The following is a 21,370-nucleotide window of genomic DNA, read 5'->3' as shown; positions in this document are numbered from 1 at the left end:
AGGTTTGCCTTCCACCACTGAGGCTGAACAGCAGTGCAAGAAATGTGCAAGCAGCTCTGCATTTTACCAGCTGAACTGAAGTCACTCAGGAGTTGAAGGAGAAGCTTTGATTAAAAGCCCTTGGTAGCTCATTTTGAAGCACTTACTTGTCTCTCCTACCTGGCAAGGCAAAAAAAAAATGCAAACCATGAGTCTGCATGTGCAAAATAAGGCTTTCTAATAGATTATGTTGGTCAGTAATGTAAAATGGGCATGTTACATAGGGATAATCAAGTTCCGTAACTGTGTTTCCTCTCAGCTGGAGCTTTGTTTCCATTTCTGAGTTGCCAGTTTGAATGAATTCGCTAATAGGCTAAGGGATGGGAGGTCTTGAAGATAGGCCATAGTCATTGAAAGGTGTGCTTTAATGGTATTGTATCAGTGTATTTTACCAGCAAGGTGTCCTAATTTGAATATAGAAAGGCCACCTGCACAAGAAACCCTGGTACTTGAGCCACCTGGGACAGTCAGTGACCACACTTTCTTATATTCCTGATAAACATGCTGCTGCTGAAGTATGTAGAAAGAATGGATTCTTTCACCTTTTTTCCAAAGGAATCTTTTATACGCCTTTTTCCTAATGCTTTACATGTGCTTTACAAAATGACCATAATTGGGAGACTCACTCCCTAGTGAAAAAGAGACAAACTGAGATGAGAGAATATGAATACATGCACAAATGCCCACAACACACATGCAGCTGTGTCATGCTGGAGTGAGGTACCATTAAAATTTAGGCAGAATGGCTGTTCTAGTACATCTGGCTGTGAACATTCTTATTCCAGGATAAAAGTGCTTTTTTCTGGATAGGATGAATCCTCTCTGAAATGTTAGCCAAGCCTATATATACCTTGCAACTGGAAAACATTTGATACACTTTAAAATGACATTTTCTAGAGGGGTAGCAATCCTTTTCTTTCCATGGATTGTTTAGATCAAATGGACCATTTAATTAAAGATGTGGTCTGAATTCTGCTTCCCAGATACAAAAGCCATGATAATCCAAATATGTGCTTTCTTGTAGGCCTTTCAACGTGATTTTCAGTACAGTTAAAACAGTAAGATACAAGATGAATCCTGCATGTAATAACGGCGGTGTCATGCCTAGTGGTTTCATGGGGTACCATTTTCCAGAGATGTATTCATAAAAGTTCAGCTTTAATGGATAAAGTCATCTTAATTTTATGGGGCAGTTAAAGGCTTCTGGCTTGATGTTTTCTAGTGTCTTCTCTGGGATTGATTCAGAACCAAATACATTCTGTAGAGGAAGACTTAGCATGAAAATTTGCTGCTGGCATTCTTCATGAGGAAGTGCGGTATTTCCCCAGATGGGAAAGAAATTTACAGGAGAGTTGGTTTTTTTTATAGATCTATATTATAGCTAAATATTTTTCTACTTATCACTGCAGGTAGATGGAACACTGCCTGATTTTGGAATCTTTCTGCTTTATAAAGTATAAAGTTATGTTGATATTTTTTGACACTTGAGTAAGAAAATATCTTAAATTTCTCAGATTCAAGACAACTGACTGCCTTTGATTCTTTCCGGACATATGTTTAATATCAGTCACAAAGGTAGTATAGTATGAGATTTAGGGTTCTGACAGACATATGTCTGCAAATGAAAATCATATTGCCAAAGCTGGATCAGCCCCTGCCTTTCTGAGGGATGGAGGTGCCTTGAGTGCAGGGACATCTGATGTGATTGTGAATCAGTTCCACCGTCGTTATTGTTCACTATATTTAGTAGTTTGCAGGCAAGCCTCTGTTATTTTCAGTTTGCTTTGTATCACTCCAGAAGAAAAGTTGTTGTCCAAAAACTAGTTAAGAAGTGACTGAGATATTTGGGCAGCAAGAGCTGAGGAGAGGGATGACAGGAGTGTCTGTCTGGTCGCTTACTCCACCCCCACTGTTATTGCTGGTTAATCAGAGTCCTAAATCTTGTGCAGCCCCTCGGAGCATGGCCAGACAGGCAGAGTTGCAGCCATGCCCCTCTTCGCAGCAATTTGGGTGCAGGTGCCTGTGCTCTGGAAGCTGTAAATCCGTGCTGCCTTGGGGAGGAGCCAAGGCTCCTGTGTCCTGTCTGCTACAGCCCTCTCTGAGGGGAGAGTAGTGTGAAGGGCTGTTTTTCACTTGCTGTGGCTTTTTAAGGGATCTTCATCAGCCAAGAGACTATAATCCTTAAAGGTCAGAATGAGCAAGGCACAGGGCAAAATCTGATGAGAGGAAATGAGTAATAATGATGTTCCAGAGAATCTCCTGGGTTATTTGGAGTTGTGCCCTGCGTGTGCAATTATTTTCCTTTCTCTCTCACTGAGCCTTTTTTTTTTTTTAATAGTAGTCTTAATGGCAGTGAAATGGGTCTGAGCACAGTACCTGTTAGATGCCAGCTTCCCCTTGTATGGCATCCATCTGCAAATGTAATTAGAACAAATAGCTGCTCACAGAAATGACTTCCTGACCTGTGCTGTTTTTTTCAGTGTCTGCCACGTTTCTCATTGCCCTCCCCAGTAATCCCAGCAGATCCACAAAAAAAAGTAAAGATGCATGTGACATTGCAGCCACTTCAGCTGGTTTGATGAAACTCAAAGGTTATAACTGAAGGAATGATGCCATACTGTTCACAATAAAGAGAATTTTTTTCAGTTGTGAAGGTTATCACATTGGTTAGGTGTACATAATTGAGGTTACTTCTGCATTATAAGACGGGTCCCACGAAAATAAAAATTCATTTTAAGTATCTTTTTCAGCTACAATGTGAATTAGTAGGTAAGTAACTAGACAGTAATCTTGAAAAGCAGAATAATGTTGCAGAGACTATAATACAGACACACATTAACATGTAAGTGTTCCCTTATGAATACTGGATACTGAATTTGGTTTTAAACACCAGCTTGCACATAGTATGATGTGTGGTGTTTTGTATAGGCTTGTTGAATTAAAATGTGTGCTTAAAGCTAGTTACTGTTATCTGAGTTCTGCTGTTACCTCTGGATCAATTTGACAATAGGTTCATATTCTTTAGTAACTTGACCATTTTGTTTCTCTCTGTTTAATTAAAGCTTCTTGGATCATTCTCAGTTTCTTCACAGAAACAATTTCAGGACTCTTGACACGTTAATATGTTTCTAATAATTGGAATACTGAGAAAGCCAAGAATTTTGAAGTTGCTGTGTTCATGTAAAATTTGTGTCTATAACATCTGAAGTCTTGCAAATTTCATAGCCTTTTATTTATACCTGTACTATGTTCTAGTGCTATTACATAGAATTTTGAGGTTATCTGAAGCTGTTTCCGTACAGCCTGGAAAATAATTTTTCTTTGAAGTATCTCTTTGGTCTGTGAAGAGATGTTGCCAGGCATCTACATTAATACTTCTATAGAAGAAGGAAATTCTCATGTGTGATTGAAATGTGGAAGTCATTAACTCAGGAAAGCTATTGAGGCCAAGAATTTAACAAGAATTCTAAAAGGTTATAGCCATCAACAATATGCAGGGTTATAATCAATGTAAGTAATTTGGAAAAAGTGCTAAGCAGAGGGTTCAAGTATTTGGTCAGTCTTCAGCTATCAGCTCCCAATGTTGGATAGAGATTGTGTGGTCAACCTCCATAGTTTTAGCTTTTCTCCATAAAACATCTGGCACCAGCCACTGTAAGAGACAAAACCCTGGGATGCATTTATTTGCTCTGACATGATACAGTGCACTCCCTGCCTGCCTGATTCCAAGTGTGTGATTTCTGTATTAATTGATCACACTGCGCCAGTTTTCCATGTGTATGTAATGCCCTGCTGTTCTATACATGCAGAAAGCAAGTCACAAGGAGCTTTTGTTACTCAGCTGAATCAAATGAAAATAAGACTGTTTCACAAACAAATATCTCAAAGTAGATACAGATACTTCCCATCTTGTTCATCATTTGATGACTTTCCCACTCCTGTATTTCTCGGTTGTGTTTCTCTGTGCTGTCCTGCAGGCTCACACACAGTTGCAGCAAACTAGCAGGAGCACAAGGGAGACAACATGCAGTTGCACACAGGGAGTAAAGCCTTTTTCCTATGCACCACAGAGAAACAGGGCTATGCTGCTGGCCCTGCATTTGTCAGAGTACATATGCCTGAGGCCCTGAATGAGCTGTGCTGACTGTAGAGCTCTGATCCCATTTGCAGTAAAGACCATCAATGCCATTGTATTTGGCACCTGTAATAAAGATGTGAGGCAGTGAGTAGACATGGAAACCAATCGCTCTGCAGGTAAACTGGCCAGAATGGGATCAGGGCATGTTTGTGACAGCAGAAATAAGCTCCCTCTGAGGTTGTGAAGCTCTGTCTCTTTACTTTTATCTGGGGAAAAAAAAAAAGAAAAGCTATTTCTTAATAACTTTAACAAACAAATCAATTTAAAAATAGCTTCACAGTATTTAAGCAGTCTGACAATGGAGAAATGTAATGGGGAAGCAAAGATATAGCAGAGTTTTCCCCGCAAATAAACAGCAAGCAATTTGCATATGAGAATAGCTGTAGGAATCTCAGTGGCTGGGTGGGATGCTGATGATGACACAGCAACGTAATCTGTGGCTGTGTCTAAGGGAGACCACTCTTGCTCACCTGCAGCTTTCCTTCAAGGCTGATGCCTAGGCAAGTGGGTAGTGACACATTATCGGTGCATTGCAGTTCTTCAGGCAAGGTCAGTGTGTTGTCACAGGGAGCCTTCGTTCATGGGGTCACCTGGAGGGAAGGAGGCAGACTGAACCTTAGCAGCCGTATTGTGGGTTGTGTTTGTTATGCCTTTGGCTGAGCAGTGGAGTTGTAAATGGTTTGTTTGCCAAAACTGAAAGTTCATTACAGGCAGGGCTATACCATAAGAGCAAATAAAATGTATGGCTTTGCCTGCTGGTTTGTTCACATTGATATTAGAGAGGATATACTCTAACTGGTTTTTAATTTCCATGTTATAATTTTATTTTAATCTATTTATGATTTACCGTGTATTGGCACAAATAAACTTCTCTGGCAATTCTTACACATTTCTTAATGCTGAGAAGGAGTTCCTATAGATTGTTCCTGTACTAGATTTTTGTCCTGACACAAAAAAGAGTTGTGCTCGCACCTTTTGTGTTGGGATGCAGAAATTCATTATGACCTTCCCTCTTCTTTTTCCTTTCACATGCTTCATTTGCGAAAAATACGGAATGCCACTCACAAACCAATTGTTTGGGGGTCAGTTTGTTTTTCAGACTGGAAGAAAGTATGTTTCCAAATATGGTTGCTTTTCATTGGTTGTGTTAACATTTTTGTTCTTTTTATGAGTATATTGTTATTCTTGGTTGTATTGCAGAAACTGTGGTTGGAAAAGTGACTTACTGCAAGAGAACTTCAGAACAAAGTGTGAGAAATGAAGGAATTGTATTTCATTAAAAAGTACTGGTATGTACATATATACTGATATGTACATATATATAATTATACACACACACATCATCTTTTTCTGATTCAGTGTTTCTTAGGGAGCTTTACTTACTTAGATGTCAGTGGATCTAGTTAATTTTAACCAAGAGGACTAGTGTGGCAGCAGTTAAATATGCTTTTATTTTTATTTTATACAATCTTTGGGATTTCTCTGTGTTGTATTATAATTTGTCATTTAAATGACTGGATGGTGCTCCTGATGCTCTTCCTAGTGTGGTTCACTAGGAAGGGTAAAGTATGCAGCATGCTGAGCAGGTTTACATAGTCTGCTGCGGCGACTGTCTCCAGTTTCTGGGCTGTAATTGAGGCTCTGTTCTTTCCTGTGATAACATGTCAGGCTGTCTGACCGGCAGGGTCAATCTCATGAAAGTTATGAAGATTTTAAACAAAAAGGCATAGCGAAGATCAAGATCACAAAGTGAGATTTGCCCCTGATGTTTGAGGAATGGCCCTTCTAGAGAAACAATTGGTAAAAAATAAACAGGAGGAAATTAAGCGTCCTTGTGCAAACACAAGACCGTTGGGATGGTTCCATTTGAGACCTCTCTTCCCCAAACACCAGAAAAGCTGTTGTGCTTCAGCAGAACCTGGGCTTCTGGTGCAGCTTTGTCACCTTCTGCTCACCAGGAGACTCAACCAGTGGACAAAGCAGGAGGATTGTGTACACATGAACATCAGATACTTCAGATATTCCTACTGTTGAAACAGCACATTAGAGAGGCACCTTTATCTTCTGGATTTGCTTCCTCTGAAGCACATTTCCAGCACTGTCTGGCACTGTCTGATATATTGTATGCTCCTCAAGAATGGGAACAACCCTAGGAGCCTCTGATACAAGGAGTGAGCTGGAGAGAAAAATTTTTCTATCTGAGGAGGTGATTTTGTACAAGAGGCAGTGAGCAAGAATCCTCTGCCAGGGATTCTGTTGAAAGCCCAAAGGGAAAAGGAAAATCAGGATGTAGACCTTGGCCAAGGGAGCAATTACTCCTGGAAATGGTTTTGAGTGGGCTGCGATGAAGGGAAGTGTTTGGAACAAGCCACTGGGAATTTGTAGCCCTGTTTCCTCCCTTCCCCTTTATCTCCTCAGTAGTTGGTTGTTTTGGGTTTGGTTTGTGATTGTGGTTTTGGGTTGGTTTTTTTATGTTGTTGGGGTTTTGGTGGAGGAGGTTGGGGGATGGGGGTGTGTTTGGATTTTGTGGCTTTCGTTTTCATAGTATTTTGTTTATCAGTTCACTTAAGGCAGAAGACAGCTGTGAATAAATACCCTGTGAAACATCATACTCTGTTGTGGATGGTATGAAAAAAGAGTAATGTTTTTTGAGTAAAATTTAAAATATTTATGCCATTGTGCTGTTATTAGGGAATCATTCTCTTCTGCATGAAGTATAGTTTTAAAAATTTTTAAGATGAAAATTAGTTGAGACAAGTCTGCTGAGAGGAACTGCAGTCATGTGAGTCACAGATGTTTTACTTAACCGGGAAAGTTGTTCATTCTTTTACAGATTACATCTGGGCCAAAAAAAAAGTATTTAATAACTAGCAAAATGCTGGTTCTGCATATTCAGTGCTTCAACACATCACCAAGAGCAACAATTGAGTTCCAGTGGTATTACACTGACCCATGCACAAAGATCTTGGCCAACCAAGTATTCACCAGTTCCTCTTGTCCCCTGCTTTCTTCGGGATATATACCCACGGGTCTCTCCAAAGCTGGACTGAGCATACATGGACTGTTCTAGTGTTTTCCTTGGAGTGCCCAGGAGATCACTTCCAGGTTTAGACTATTTCCACTCAAGATGAGTACATTGTAGGATCCTGGAAATCCCTCAGAGAATGTAACAGGGCACAAGCTACTTCTGCCTCACCTAGCACCTGGCAGCAAGGTCCATGAGGATTGTATAATCAATATTCAGTACTTCTTTAACTTCATCCAGATGCTGATAACAGAAGAGCAATGTCCATGCATTTTGTTGTTATAAATTATTCCACAAAATCAAAGAATTGCCAAGAATGTAGAAATAGTAAGGTAAGAGACAATAATAATAGAATAATTGATGCCAGGTGGACACTTTTGCACCTGATATCGGTCAGTGTGCCAGTCAAACGCAGCCATTTATCGCAAGGAATACTGCAACATTGACATCTTTTCAAACATTATTTTGATAATTTTGAAAGCTGCTAATGTGTTGAGTTTCTTGCTGCAATGGTTCTTATACATTGCAACAAGATCCCTTTTTGTTAAAAATATCCTGAGAAGGAAATGTGTTTGTCACTCTCCCTGCCTCCTCTTGCTATCGTAATGTTTGGCAAATTTTCATTAAAGGTTACAAATAAACTGTAGATTGTTGCCTAGCTGCTTTTAGAAATCCTTGTTATTTTCAGGCAATGAAAAATAATGAGACAATATTTTCTTAAGCTTTATGTAGCTATTAAAGTAGATTTTTAGAAATTATTGCCATTTCCAAGGCTGAATTTATTAGTTTGTTTTTAAAGGTTGATACTTTTCCAAGAAAGCCCCAGTTTGCATCCCTTGTGCATCTGCTTTTCCTAATGTGAGAGTTTGAGGTTTGTTTGCTTTAGAGAGGTAGTGAAAGGTCTCTTGAGCATTGTTTCCCTCTCTGCTAGGTGTGGGTGGATGTGTATTTGTGAGTGGATGTGTGTAGACTATATTGTGCATATATTGTTCTGGCCATTTCGTTCTGTTGTATTTCTTTTAATTAAGACAAACAATACTGTTCTCTTAATTATTCTTTTCTATCATTTTCATGTAAATTCTTTGTCTTCTGTCATTCAGAACATGAGCTGCTTCTGAAGTGACAGAGGTCTGCAGTTCCACAGAGTGAGGAACTTTTCCAGTTCTGTGGAACAAACTATGAGCTTATCCTGGACTATGAGCTATCCTATAGGATAGCTGATCCTATACTTATATCCCTAAGTATATCCTATATACTTAGGATATACTGCCTGATTTTTGTGCACTAGCTTCCCTCTTTGGTGCACACTATGTGCCTCTGTACAGTATAGGACAGTCTCCATTTTGAAGATTAAATAAGTGACCAGTCACTGGAAATGTTTGCACAGTCACATACAGAGTGCTGTAGTTCTACTCATTACCCTCATTACATAGATAGTCTTATGAAAAATTTCCAAGTATAGATCTAAATGGAGAGTGCAGGGACTTTAAGTAATAAGATCTACATTCACTTCTCCAGTTATGCAGTGCAGCGAGGTGACTGTTAATCTCTCCCACTCCATGGACTGCAAATCCCCTGATGCCAGCTTCCAGAGCGTGGCCAGCACCACAGGTGTCAGCAGGAGTGATATGACACTTGAGATAAAGTATGCCTAAAGGCAGGCAAGGTTGAAGAAATCCCTCCAGGTCTGCAGGAGAAGGGAGGAAAGCTCTTCCTTTCAGCTTCGCATGTGCCAAGACTGACAGATGCACTGCAGGGGAGCAAGTTTCTAGTAGTGGATCTGTCTCTCAGAGCTATAAAACACACTGGGAAATGTTATTGAAACCATGAAGCGTAGCTCCTTCATGCCAGGCCTCAGGATTCCAAGACATTCTGGCAGGTTGAACACAAGACATGCGTGTTTATAGCGCTGTTCTTGAGTTTCATCTTGTATTGTTTCGTGCTGAGGGAGTATGTGATGTACAATTCAACCCATCAGATTTTATTGAGGATTTCTTTGCAGTCCTGTGTATGCTAGATTCTCTTGGGAAGCAACATCTGTTTCCTGCAGTATTTCAAGATTGAAATGGTTGTGGGTTGTCTTAACTTGTTTAATTAACAAAAGGATACAATTAGATAACGTGAACTACTTGCATTTCTCGTCTAATCCATAAGCCACAGAATAGAGAGGTTTCCTCAATGAACTGTTTGCTGATTTTTTTCATTATCTTTTAGTCATCTGTTTCTTCTACTTTGTGCAAGTGCAGATTCCTCTGGCTTTCTTTTTCTATTTAGAAACCGTGCTATGCCTATAAAGCACACACATCTTGTCTAATAGGTGAAAAAAGACACTAAACGAGTTGGATGTAGTCCTCGGGACCGTCTTTTTTGCAAATCATATCATACCATTGTGCTAACCCATTTAAGGTGATCTCGGGTCCTGTAAGGATTTTTCATGTATGTGTATATGAGAGAGAGAGAGAGAGGTACACACTTATGTATGAATACACACTTGAAGAAGAAGTCAGGATATGTCAACCACTGGTAGGAATTTGTATGCTTAAAAAGGAATTTAAGCACAATAGATCCTCTGAACTATTGCAAACCTAGCTAGCAGAGTCTTAGCACTTGACTGTGCAACTGTTGTGTAAACTAAAATTATAAGTCAACGTCTAACTGTGGTTTAAATGAAACTCCGGTGAAGTTCAAATTAGTCACTCTTCTAGTGAGAGTGGATGTGTTGTTGGAGACAGTGTGGAACAGCATTTTGATATAGTTTCCCTGAAAAATAACTGCCATCTTCCTTTTGTAAGAAAGCTCCTTATGCTTGCAGGGGGTTGGGGGTTGTTTAGTCATGTAAGTAAATTTCTGGAAGGTCATAAATGCCTAGTATAAATAACAGTAGCCTTTAGGCTTTTTTAACTAAAATCATATTTTATCTTTCACCAGTTATGCATCTCCAGGAGCACAAATGATCTTCAGGGTAGCTGACTGTAAGACTTGCTGCTTTTGGCTCCTAAACATAAGAGTGCCGTAGTAATAAATAGGTGTCATATTTTTCACGTTGCCTTTCTGCTGCTCATTTTCTTTCATGGATGTGTATACATTTGCACAGTTTGCAAAGAAAATGGTTCATTCCAGTGAGTTCCTACAAAACTAGTTCCTATTAATGCATAAATGGTATATTTGGGGCAGCAGCTGGATGAGTTCTTAATAAAACATTTTTTTTAATTATATCCTGCATAATGCATTTGTATGAATTGCATTAACTCTTAAGGTGCAGAGTTTGTTCCTTATACCTTCTTTCTCCCAGTGGAAGTATGATAACAACTGTTTTGGTCGAATTAATTACTAATTATTTTGGCTACCTAAATTCAGCTTGTGGTCATAAGTGGATAACGTGCTGTCACTCACTGCTGCTTCTTCACATTTTCTCACAGCCACATTGTGTGATGTTGCATAGCTACCGGTCTATAAATCAAATGACGTTATATTAGAGTGGAGAGTTGTGCGATATATAGAGGAGGTATACTGTATGAGATACCTGACAAGCTACTTGATGACTCTAAATTTCTGTGGGTATTTTCATGTTGTACATATCTGCTAATTACCAAACTGGTTTGTGTTTTAGGCGTATTTTCTCTTTTGTTGCTCATTCTTCTTCAAGTTTTAGAAATGAATTAATTTTAGTAAGTAGTTTCCTCAGAAAATCTTGGGCAGGGTGGAGGTTGTCTGCCAGCCACTGTGTGGGTACGGTTTGTGCTGCAGCCAGGAGGCAGGTTAGCATCCTCCCTATGCACAAAAACCTAGGATCCAGTTACTTAGAGCCGGGAGAGGGATGCTTCTGGGTGGTGTCTGATGGGGTTAAGGCCAGCCTGTGAACTTGCGTGTTAATGCCTTCATTCAGCATCGTGAATAACAGCAAGAGGGTAGAGGATAATTCTGAACCTGCAGCCATGTGGAAAGCCAGTCAGCTGAGGCTTCAGTTCAGTCTCTCGACCAACTGAGCCCTCTTTTCTCTCCTTCCTTTTTGGCTGAAGGAAAGAAATGGAGGGCTGGCAAGGCAATAATCACTAACAGTCTCCTTGGCTAGCCAGCCATCTCCTCCTATTGACCTTGAAGTAATGAAAAAGGGATAGATTCTATTGCATGTTACCTCTCTATGTCCAAATAATGAGAGTGGAGAGAAATAATTGTAAATCTACATGGCTTTGCCTGTTTGGAAGTCTGGGCCACGGGGACAGTGACAGGATGTGTTTTATTTTCTCTCTGTAATTCACATAGGTATTTGTCCCAAAGTGTTTCATCCGTGATATTTTTGCCTTGTATTTCATTTTACGCAGCAGTAATTTTAATTCAGGTGAACTCATTCCATTTGTTGACTTAAATTTTCATTATAAGAAAAGTTGTATTCCTTGAGCAGGCAATAAACGGTTTTGATGTTCACATTTTATAGATGTAATAGATTTCCATTACTTAATACAGTGGAGTTACACCAGTGTTGAACTGGGCCTATGGAGAAAAACAAACCCAAAACACACATGTAGGACTTTTTTTTTAACATTTAAAAAAAAAAGGAAAAATCTCCTCTAAAGTTTTTATTATACAGGGAAAATGAAGACTGACCAAGATAGATAGATAGATTGATTGATTGATTTTGGAACTTCCTTTCAGATGTAGAATTGCATACACAGAGTAACCAGAAAGTTGTCTTTGGCTATTTGTTGTAATTTGTTAGGGCAGTAAGTTGTCAAGCAAACTGGCAGTTTCATCTTTTAATCCTACTGCATGCAATAACGCAGAAAGTGTATTGAGTCCACTAGAAGAGCTCATTGCACGTTTTTTTTCCTCAAAGCTAGATCTCAAGTGGAGATGAGTTCCCTGAGCTCCTGTCTCCCTTCCCTGAGCTCTTTCTTCCCTTCCCAATGTGAGATTAACCTCTCAATTGGCAGCAGAGCTCTATGGAGTAAATGGGACTGTGGAGAGATCTTGTATTGCCACAATGGAGACATTACACGAGCATTTGGAGCAAATCTGAAGCAGAAGGGAGATGGTGTACTCATCACTGAATATGCAGCAGAATAGATTGACTTATAGAGAAATACAGCCTGCTCAAGCCTCTCTTGAGGCCAGTGAGCCTGTTGGAGCTTGCCTTTGGCAAGGGAGAACACTGTAGCTGAGCTGTGCTCCTTGGGGCATTAGGGAGGAAGGAAGCCTCCGAGCTGGGAGGTAGTGGCTGGCCATGGTGTCCGCCGGCTGCTCTCCTGCAGCCAGTGGCCCAGTGGTGATCTGGTCATGCAGTAAGCAGATTTAATTCATGAACCAACCCTGGCAACAAAGATGTGTATTTTCATCAGTTGAGTGTGTTGAAGGAGATTGGCTGATTTAAGATGAGTGCCAGAGCCAATTCCAAGGGGTAGTCATCGCAGAGGCTCACAGGGTAAAACCATGCTCTTTCAGCAACAGGCCTCAGCTCACATCACGAAAACATACCCTAATCAGACCCTTCCCTTAGGTCATTGTGTTTGGACCATTTTTGGCACTTGAGTCACTGTGTTGGATTGGGTTTTTTCTACACAGTAATGTTTGAAGGTCAGATTAACCACCAACTTTAATAAGCTCGGCTGACTTCCCCAGCTAGAATTTTGTTCCTCAAAACCTGGCTTCTATTAAATAAGCTTCAGTGCTTAAAGGCTCTTGGCCAACAAACAGTCGAGCTAAGTTGACTCCAGGTTTGTTTCCAGAAATTATAATGTCTTTCATCTCTTTGGGTATTAATATAGGGTCTGCATCCTCCACCTCTGAGGTTAAGATTTCAAAAGCGTTTTTGGAGTCCTTAAGCCCAAATGCTATTTCTAGAGAGCCTAGAATTAGTTGAAATACAGGGAGATATTCAGGGATAGTAACTATCATCTTAGGAAGACTTAGAGTGTGAATCCAAACTGGTTCAAGTTGACCCAAACTGATCCTCCCTTAAATACTGCCCCGCAGTTGCAACTTTTACCCTGTTTCAGTGCTGGCACTGGGGCCGGGGAAGCCACTCTTGGCTCAAGGTACTGAAGCAGGAGAAGATGAGCAGATCGAAAAGTAGTGTTGGTCTCCAGACATCTGCTTCATGAGCGAGAGTGGGGAGTCCAGGAGCAGGGCAGATGAGAAGCTGTAGTTAGCTGTGTAATGTAAGTCCTTGCAACTATTTGCATGTTTAAAAGAATGTAAATGCTGGTGTCTTATGCTAGATCAGGATCTCATTTATGCATAATTTGAGATAATTGAGTTGCTTTAGCTTTCTATCTCAACCTGATAATTCTAATTACTAAATTAGGATTCAACTATAATCCATGTGTGCTTAGTTTAACTATTTCAATTTCTTTCTTGCATTAAGTAATCAGTCATGAAAATGTTGCCATAAATTCTGTGGGAGAGGTCCAAGTTCAACACATCCATATCAGCAGGTGAATTCAGGCAATTATGTACTTGCCTGTTGCTGTGTGATTTTTTTTTTCCCAGTAGATATAAACGGATAAATGGTCTGGATAAATATTCTGAGGAACAAGTAGGTGCCAAAATGTCTTTATTTTGTTAAGGAGTTTATTCTTAGGTTGGTGTGATAGCCTGTGTTTTGTGGCTTTTATTTTCTCTTTCCTGCCTTTTAGAAGCATACACTTAAAAATTAATCAAAAAAAATCAAGCTTGAGATTTTTACAAAACAAAAACATGAAGATCACATCTGCAGTTGAGTCTATGATGAACAATCCAGCCTTTCTCTTAATCTAAGGTTTACATGGGTGGAATGATTATCTGCTTACAGGTGCAGGAGTATAACATTGTTTTATTGTTCCCACAGATGAGCACCATGCCAGGGCTGCCCACAAGGCCGTGCTTCTATGACATTGACCTTGACCCTGTCACAGAGCAAGTGAAAGGATTGTTTTGAGAGTGATGTCCAAATTCAGGTCAGTCAACAGCCTTTATTTTCCTGTCCCAGCTTGGAGGAACATGTTTGTCTCTAATATGTATACAGAAAAGGTTGAAACTAGGCCCTAGTTTCATTGAGAACTTCACACAATTATGGGGAATATTTCATAATGTGTGCTTTGTCACATGGGTTTCTTGTTTGCTAAATGGTGGCTGACGCTTTACACCATGGTGCCTTCTGGATTTCCTGGCTCTGTCAGTTTGTCATGAGGGGGAGCTGGTTCTGCAATTGTATTGCTCTTGGCTGTGGAAAAAGTCAGCCTGAAGAAATCATGCCATGTTACTTGCCTTAACAAACTAGTTCATCTTTGATACTACTCTTGTGTGGCAGCATGTTTCTGTCATTGCCTACATATCAAGGGAGATGTTTCTCAGCTTCTTCATGAGCTTCGCTTTTTTTTTCTGTTTGTTTTGGGTATTTTTCCGACTGCTGTCATCTCTCTCAAATGGTAATAAGCATTTCAGGAATACAAATCTTTCCTTTTAGCCTGGCTTTTTTCATGCTGGGTTCTCTCCCTTCTCATTGAAGTCTGCAGTTACCCTGCTACCTCATCTCCTTGTCTAAGCACTTAATCTTCTTGGTGCCCTGCTTTAATTTGTGTAGCACATGTTCTTCACCTAAGAATTCAAGTTGTTATGTAAATATTCCATGCTGCCCCATTATAGCCTTGTAACATATTAACTGGAGTAAGAGAGGATGTAACCCTGACTGAAACAAACCACGTGCATCTGTGATGGGACTGTCTCATCACTTAACTCACTCCCTTCCCCCACTAAATCACTCTAGAGAGTAAAACAGTTACTTTTACATAACAACAATTTATTGTGAGGTAACTGGACTGTGATGGGAGCCCAGATCAGCAAAAGCTATGAGGAGGGTGTGCCCAGGCACTTGAGCCCTGCTCTAGCAATCGTCTGCTCTGGTTTGAGAGAACTGGCTTTCAGTTTCTGTTTCTGTTTTTTGACGGCTTGTTTGGAAGAGGAGAGGAGCTTACACAACCCTATAAGATTACTTCGGATCTAAACAGTTCACTTGTCCGCACTTGAATATCACAGCACTCACATAATGTCTGGTGGTGCAAATTCTGCTATTTTGTATTTATCAGTCCAGAGAAGTAAAAAGCAGTTAGCTTGAAAGTTAACCAGCATAGACAAGTAATTACTAGCATATATGCAAACCATTACTGACTATTCTGTTGCAGGGTAGTGTTTTACATACCACTTCACGGCATCTATCCCATTTTTGTTACTGATATGCATTATATGTCTGATAGGTTCACACATACATATTGATTAATCATGCAATTACTTCTGAATCATTTGAAATGGCAGTAGAACCCTAACATAAAATCTGTATGCAGATTCACATAACCTGCTTAATCAGATGTTTACTGCCCAGTCTTTCACAAATCTATCCGAAACATGGATCGGTAAGTTTTGAAGAACAACGATAAATCAGCAGATTAAATGCTCCATTCTGACTGTGAAGGTCTTTTACTTGAAGAAGTTATGCATGAAATGAAAATGTTAAACTTGGCTTTCAGTCAGTGGTGGTGTTTTCTCAGATGTAAAAAGAAATGCTAACAAAGTCACAAAAACATAATAGTCATGTAAAAAACAGTGTATATATCCAACTGTTAAGTTATTTTAATTTCATTATGGAGGTATTGCCATCAGGCAGATGCATGATTTAGTAAATTTAAGCTTTTTAAAGAAAAAAAAGCTTGATCATATATATTTTTCGTCAATACAGGCATATACTGATCTGTTTTCCTATCTATAGCAAGCTAAATAAATGCCTTGAGAATACTGTAATAATCTGTGAGCGTAACACAAGGGAGTCAGTGTCCATCAGCTCTAAAAGTCATCATTTGGTTCATGTGCTAAATTAGATTTGTACATTCCTCATTTTGGATGAAGAGCAAAACAATATTCCCATGTAATCTTTGCTACCAACTTTTTGTGGAGAAGTTTGGTAGTATTCTTTGCTTTCATGCAGTCACTGAAGTGAACCCACACTATAACTGATACTACGCTTTGAGGTATTTGTGAGTTTGTTTCTGTGGTGGCAGATCAAGGCATTTTTTAATTTTATTTCACTTGGTTTGAATTCTTTTCCTAGGGTTTTAGTGTATAATTTAAAATTTCTAGTAATATGATACTGCACCAGCTCATTAGGACTGATTCAAATCTTTAAGATGTGGTAATTGAAAAATATTTAGAGATTTGTGGAAGAGCTGCAGATGTTTCGTTATAAACATGGATGCAGAGTTGAGAACAGTTGTTTTAGTGTGCAGCTTATATCATCCTCTGCAATGCATAGCAGCATGAGGCTTGTGAAGTAGATACAGTCAAAAGTTCCTGCTGGTAGAGTAGCTGTGTGGGGCTATTAGTGAACCAAAACATTGGATGTCATTACCCCCTCTTGCTTTTCCTCTACCACTTCACTCCAATAATGAAGCAGATGACAGTCCTCACAAAAACTTGTAGAATACCAGTCACAAGAATATACTCTAAAAGGTCATACAAGCAAAAACTTCATCAAAAAACCACAGCTCTGCTTTTTACTTTTGACAAATAGCTGTTATGTGGAACACGTAGTATTACAATTTCTCTGTAGGAGCAACATGCTCTATAAGAAAAATGAGTTGTTAATATCTGGAAATGAACCAAAAGAATCTAGCTAGTTCTTAATCATTGCCCACTACCCTATTTAAATTATACTGCCAGGTCATACACTATGAAATGTGAAATTATTTCCTTAAGAGCCATATGTAGATAGCACCAGTCAGAATAAGATTTGCATGGAGACAAGTCTGCCAGTAGGAAGCAATTTTTTTTAAAACAAAGTATTATTTGCACAGTGAGAAGAGTTCATGAACCTGACCCACTCTGCAAAAGTAAAATCTGTTAAGGACCCTTGTGAGCTCTTATGTTCCCTCTAATTTAATCAGTGGCAGCAGGTGCCTGCTCTCACTATGCCGGTTTGGCTTTGGGTATCTCAGCTGGTGGTGGGGGGTGGTGGTTTTTCTTGATTGGTGGCTGTCCCCAGTTGCAGGTGTATTCTCACACTCATTTCCTCTTCAGAACTGGTGGAGCATTGGAATGATTGTAATACACAGCATGGGTATTTAGCCACCCTCAGAGCCTTTCTGAATGTGAGAAGAATCCCAGAGCTTTGGGTGCGAGCATCTTCACAGCTGTACAGAAGCCCATGAAGCAAGGACACCAAAACTGCTGTCCTAAAATTGCAAACTGTGTGTTAGATGTTTTCATCTTAATTCATTCAAATTTGGACAGAAAGCGTTAAAAAAAAACCCTTTCCTTTGCATCCACAAAATTGATCCTATGAAACAGAAAACTAATTTCTTTTAATCTCATTCCACAGTATTGTGTTTCAGTTAGCAGCAATTACTACACTACTCTACAGCCTATGATACTGGAATCTGAGTACAGATTTTTGTTCCTCACCTAACAGAGTTACACAGATAATAAGTGGGAGGTGCATGTGCAAAAGCTTAATGTTTTTGTTTATCATGGTTAAGGCAAAAATATACAATTTCACTAAAACACTGCTTTTAGGTTGTGATGTTTCTATTTTTATTTTTTTCCTTCAAAGAAAGCAAAGATGTCTTGTTTCAAGGTATAAGCAAGTTCTTTATCTTTCTCATTTCAGAAGCCTGGAAATTAAGAACTGCAACTTTCCTGTTTCCTGCAAGTAGGAGACATCCTACTTGAATCTGAAATATTCCTGTTATGTGTCTCTGGAGGAACGTCAAGATAGACCAAAGAGCAAAAGTTTACTCTTTCTTCAAACTAGTTTTTATGATGAAATATAGCTGTAAGGTTAAAAAAAAAGGTGGGGGGGAGGGAGCAAGCTAAAGTTTTTCTCGCTGTACTGCAGAAAGCTCTCTACTGGGACTTTACTTGTTTGTGGATGAAAAAAACATTGAAAAGAGAGGAATTTTTCACCTTGGAGTTTTTGTCTTTTCTCAAAGGAGTTTACAGAAGTATTTCCCTTATCTTGGTGATCTAAAAACCTGCATAAACACTATTATAATCTATGATCAAGCCTATTTCTCTGAAAAATACACTTTTGCTCCTGGCATTCAGGAGCCGAAACTACACACAGATTAACTGCACATTTTTGAGTTATTATCAAGTGTTGCTCTGGATGCAATTGGGCAACAGCCAAGTTTCAAGCAAGGGAGATATTAAGCAGAGAAAGAACAGAGCATGTATTTTGTAAAACATTTTTAATATACAATTTATTTCCTTGTGGGGCAAAGTTTTTTTGACACACTTAAGCCGTAGCTGTCTCATATCCATAGGACTCCATTTATCCAAATCTTATGTTGCTGGTTGTCCAGCTGATTTTGTGTATGTGGTTGTGAAGACTTGTTCAATGAGGGCACTACTCCTTCTGAAGCCCTGTTTTGCCCCTGTTCATGGCTAATGAAGCCTCCTGCTGTGCTGGCTCTCAACCTGGAATTTTTCTTGTCCTGTCCCTGGCGCTACACAATGCCCAGTAACAACAGAGGAATGTCCATCAGTCAGGGATGTGGCAGGGCTGAGCTTTGTTCTACTTCATTTTGCAGGTTTTAACCACCCTACTTGGAAAACTGGGGTATGCCTTCTATTTGAAGGGGGTATTCAAACAAGTTAAATCCTAAAGCATGTGCTTTAATTTACCTTAATTAATTTACCTTGTCTAGTTTTTCTTAAATCTGCAGCAAAACAAGCCTTCGGTGCAGGATACTGCATTTAGCTTTTCAAGCTGCTGCTCCTCAGGAAACTCTCTGTGACTGACTGTTGGTTCTTTCAATAACAAAAAATACAACAGAACAATAGGTTCAATCAAGACAATAGGCTTTCTTTTTTTTTTTTTTTAGGTAAAAAGCAGTTAAATAATGATGAGAGAGCTTATTTTCCTGGTGACGTCTTCCATCCTGTCGCTTTGCTCAGCTTACGCACATCTGTATGTTATGGGCTTCTGCAGTGTAGCTTTGGTTCCCTTCTACACAGCCACATTTGGAGACTTAATTATCTCAGGAACTGTGTTGTAGTTGAGGAGTTTGTTTTGGTTTTTAAATCATGCTTCGTTATTTATAAACTCAAAACTATAATTATGGACAGAAGAGCAAAGTGGGGACAATTAAAATAATTATCTCTGCCTTCCCTGGAGCAGCACGGAAATATCTGTTGACTGCATTTCAGAACTGTTCTATTCATAGCATGATCCCCCAGCACTGTGGGGATTGCTGTGAAGAAAAATGCAAAAAAATAGTTATTTGATATTTTAGCCTGATTAGATGATAGAACTCATAACAGCCTTGGCTAAGAATGCTTTAATTACTCTGTAGCTGGACAAACATAAGCAGTAGAAAGCAAGAGTCAAGTGTGGCTCTCAGCTACTGGGGAGAGAGATACTGATATTTTCTATAAAATTGTGTCCCAAAATACAACTGTGCTATTCATACATTTAACTGTTGAGCACACTGAGCTATCTAGCCTAGAAAAATCCAAGGACTTTTTTAAGAAAATGAGTGTGGTTTCCAGCCATAGTTTTCCTTATAGAGCCCTCACAAGAAAAACAGATAAGGCTTTCCTTCCATCTTGCCCAGAGAAACTTGGAAAACCATAACTGTGCCTTACTTGCATTCCCTGTAGCTCCACTGCAAGTGTGCTCGATGTATCTCCATGCAATATGGGCTGTCAAACGTGGCACTAGCTGGCTGCCTGGGAAGTTTCCATATGGGATATGTTTGTCTGAGCAACAGGTTTTATAACCCATTTCAAACTGCTGCTCGATACCCACACACTTAATGTATTGTAGTCTCTGTGTTGTCTCTTCAGGTCTTGCATGCTAGGACTGTTTATCTGACCCATCAGTCTCTCCCTAAAATACCATTCCAGCTCAGTTAGTCGAGAGTTGACAAACATCCTGTAGTTTTTTACTACTTTCCTATGCACAGGAATTTTTATATTGTTTTGGTAGCCTCAATAATCCAAGGAAAATTGAAAATCATAGAATCACCAGGTTGGAAAAGACCCATTGGATCATTGAGTCCAACCATTCCTATCAAATACTAAACCATGCCCCTCAAAAGACATTTTTAGTTCTCCGTTTTACATTTTAGTGAAATATTTGTTAAAAATGATCCACATTGGCCTGCAGATTCCATCTCATGATCCAAGGAGACCAAGTTTCTGGCCATCACCTGAGCTGCAGAAACTACCACAATACATAACCTTGGGCCACAAGTTCCCAGGCCAAATGCCTTCAGGAAGGGTTTAAAATGGAATCTTGTTAAGGTAACTGTTATTGCTAGGTGTGTCGCTTGTGATTGCAAGTGTGAGGCTCCTGCCCTTGCGTCTACTCTGAGCAACTTTGTGACATGGCAGAAGGGCAGCCTCCTAAAGCTACTTGCTGTGTTTATCTTTGCATTTGCTAAAGCATGTTAAGAACTATGCCATTGTTTATTATCAGAAGATCTGCTTTTTGTAGTGACTGGATACTTTGTTATTGCTACTGCTAAACTACAGAAAACTAGTGACATTGAAATGCATCAGACTACATACAACAAGTTTCTTTGTGTTTCAAAATTTGAAAATCTGAGAATTTCAGTTGCCCTGAACTTGAAGATAGTGTATGTTTGTACTGATGTTTAGATTACATGTGGTGCCTATCTCATGTCTAAATTCATTAATAAACCACATCCATTATTTAATGTTGTTCTCTGTTTGTATTCCGTCTTGTCTGTTTAGTGATCTTCCCACACACACACACACTTTAAGCCACTTAGTCTTGTCACATCCCTGTCTCCAGCTAAACACAACTACACTAAGGAGGGAGGGGAGATCAGCCATGTCCTGGTCGAGTGCCAAATGCAAGTAAGGCTGGAGACTTTTTGTGACCAGACCTACTGGCAGAGCCAGGAACATCTTGAGTCCCTGCCTGTTGCCACGAGGGGCTGTGCACAGGAGGGATGTCCACAGGACCTTCTGCCTCACTACAGTCCTTTTTGAAGTTGGTTTGTGTTTGGAGGGAAGGACACACCAGACTAACATCCTGTCCTGGTCCCAAAATATCCTGCTGTTGCCTTTGGTCCTTGGCGTGAAAGGCTGGATCAGATGCAAGGGTCAGCTGGACACTTTCCATTTCTCAGTTGGCAGCTGGATTTATGCGAAACATTATCAGGTACAAGAACATA

The 21,370-nt window shown here is 39.6% G+C and overlaps 1 protein-coding gene across 1 annotated transcript in view; it reads left to right on the top strand.

The window, feature by feature from the left end:
* Positions 1–20,887, top strand: part of MTHFD1L (methylenetetrahydrofolate dehydrogenase (NADP+ dependent) 1 like) — a 153,978-nt gene extending 133,091 nt beyond the window's left edge. The window contains exons 27-28 of the mRNA XM_069852119.1: positions 14,026–14,134; positions 17,833–20,887. Coding sequence (XP_069708220.1) covers positions 14,026–14,115 — 90 coding nt within the window. The 3' untranslated portion in view covers positions 14,116–14,134; positions 17,833–20,887. The remainder of the gene's footprint in view (positions 1–14,025; positions 14,135–17,832) is intronic.
* Positions 20,888–21,370: the final 483 nt, after the last annotated feature.

Source organism: Phaenicophaeus curvirostris, chromosome 2 (assembly GCF_032191515.1).
Source record: "Phaenicophaeus curvirostris isolate KB17595 chromosome 2, BPBGC_Pcur_1.0, whole genome shotgun sequence".
NCBI lineage: Eukaryota > Metazoa > Chordata > Aves > Cuculiformes > Cuculidae > Phaenicophaeus > Phaenicophaeus curvirostris.
Note: the sequence above shows the minus strand (reverse complement) of the source record. Positions and strands in the feature narration are given on the sequence as shown.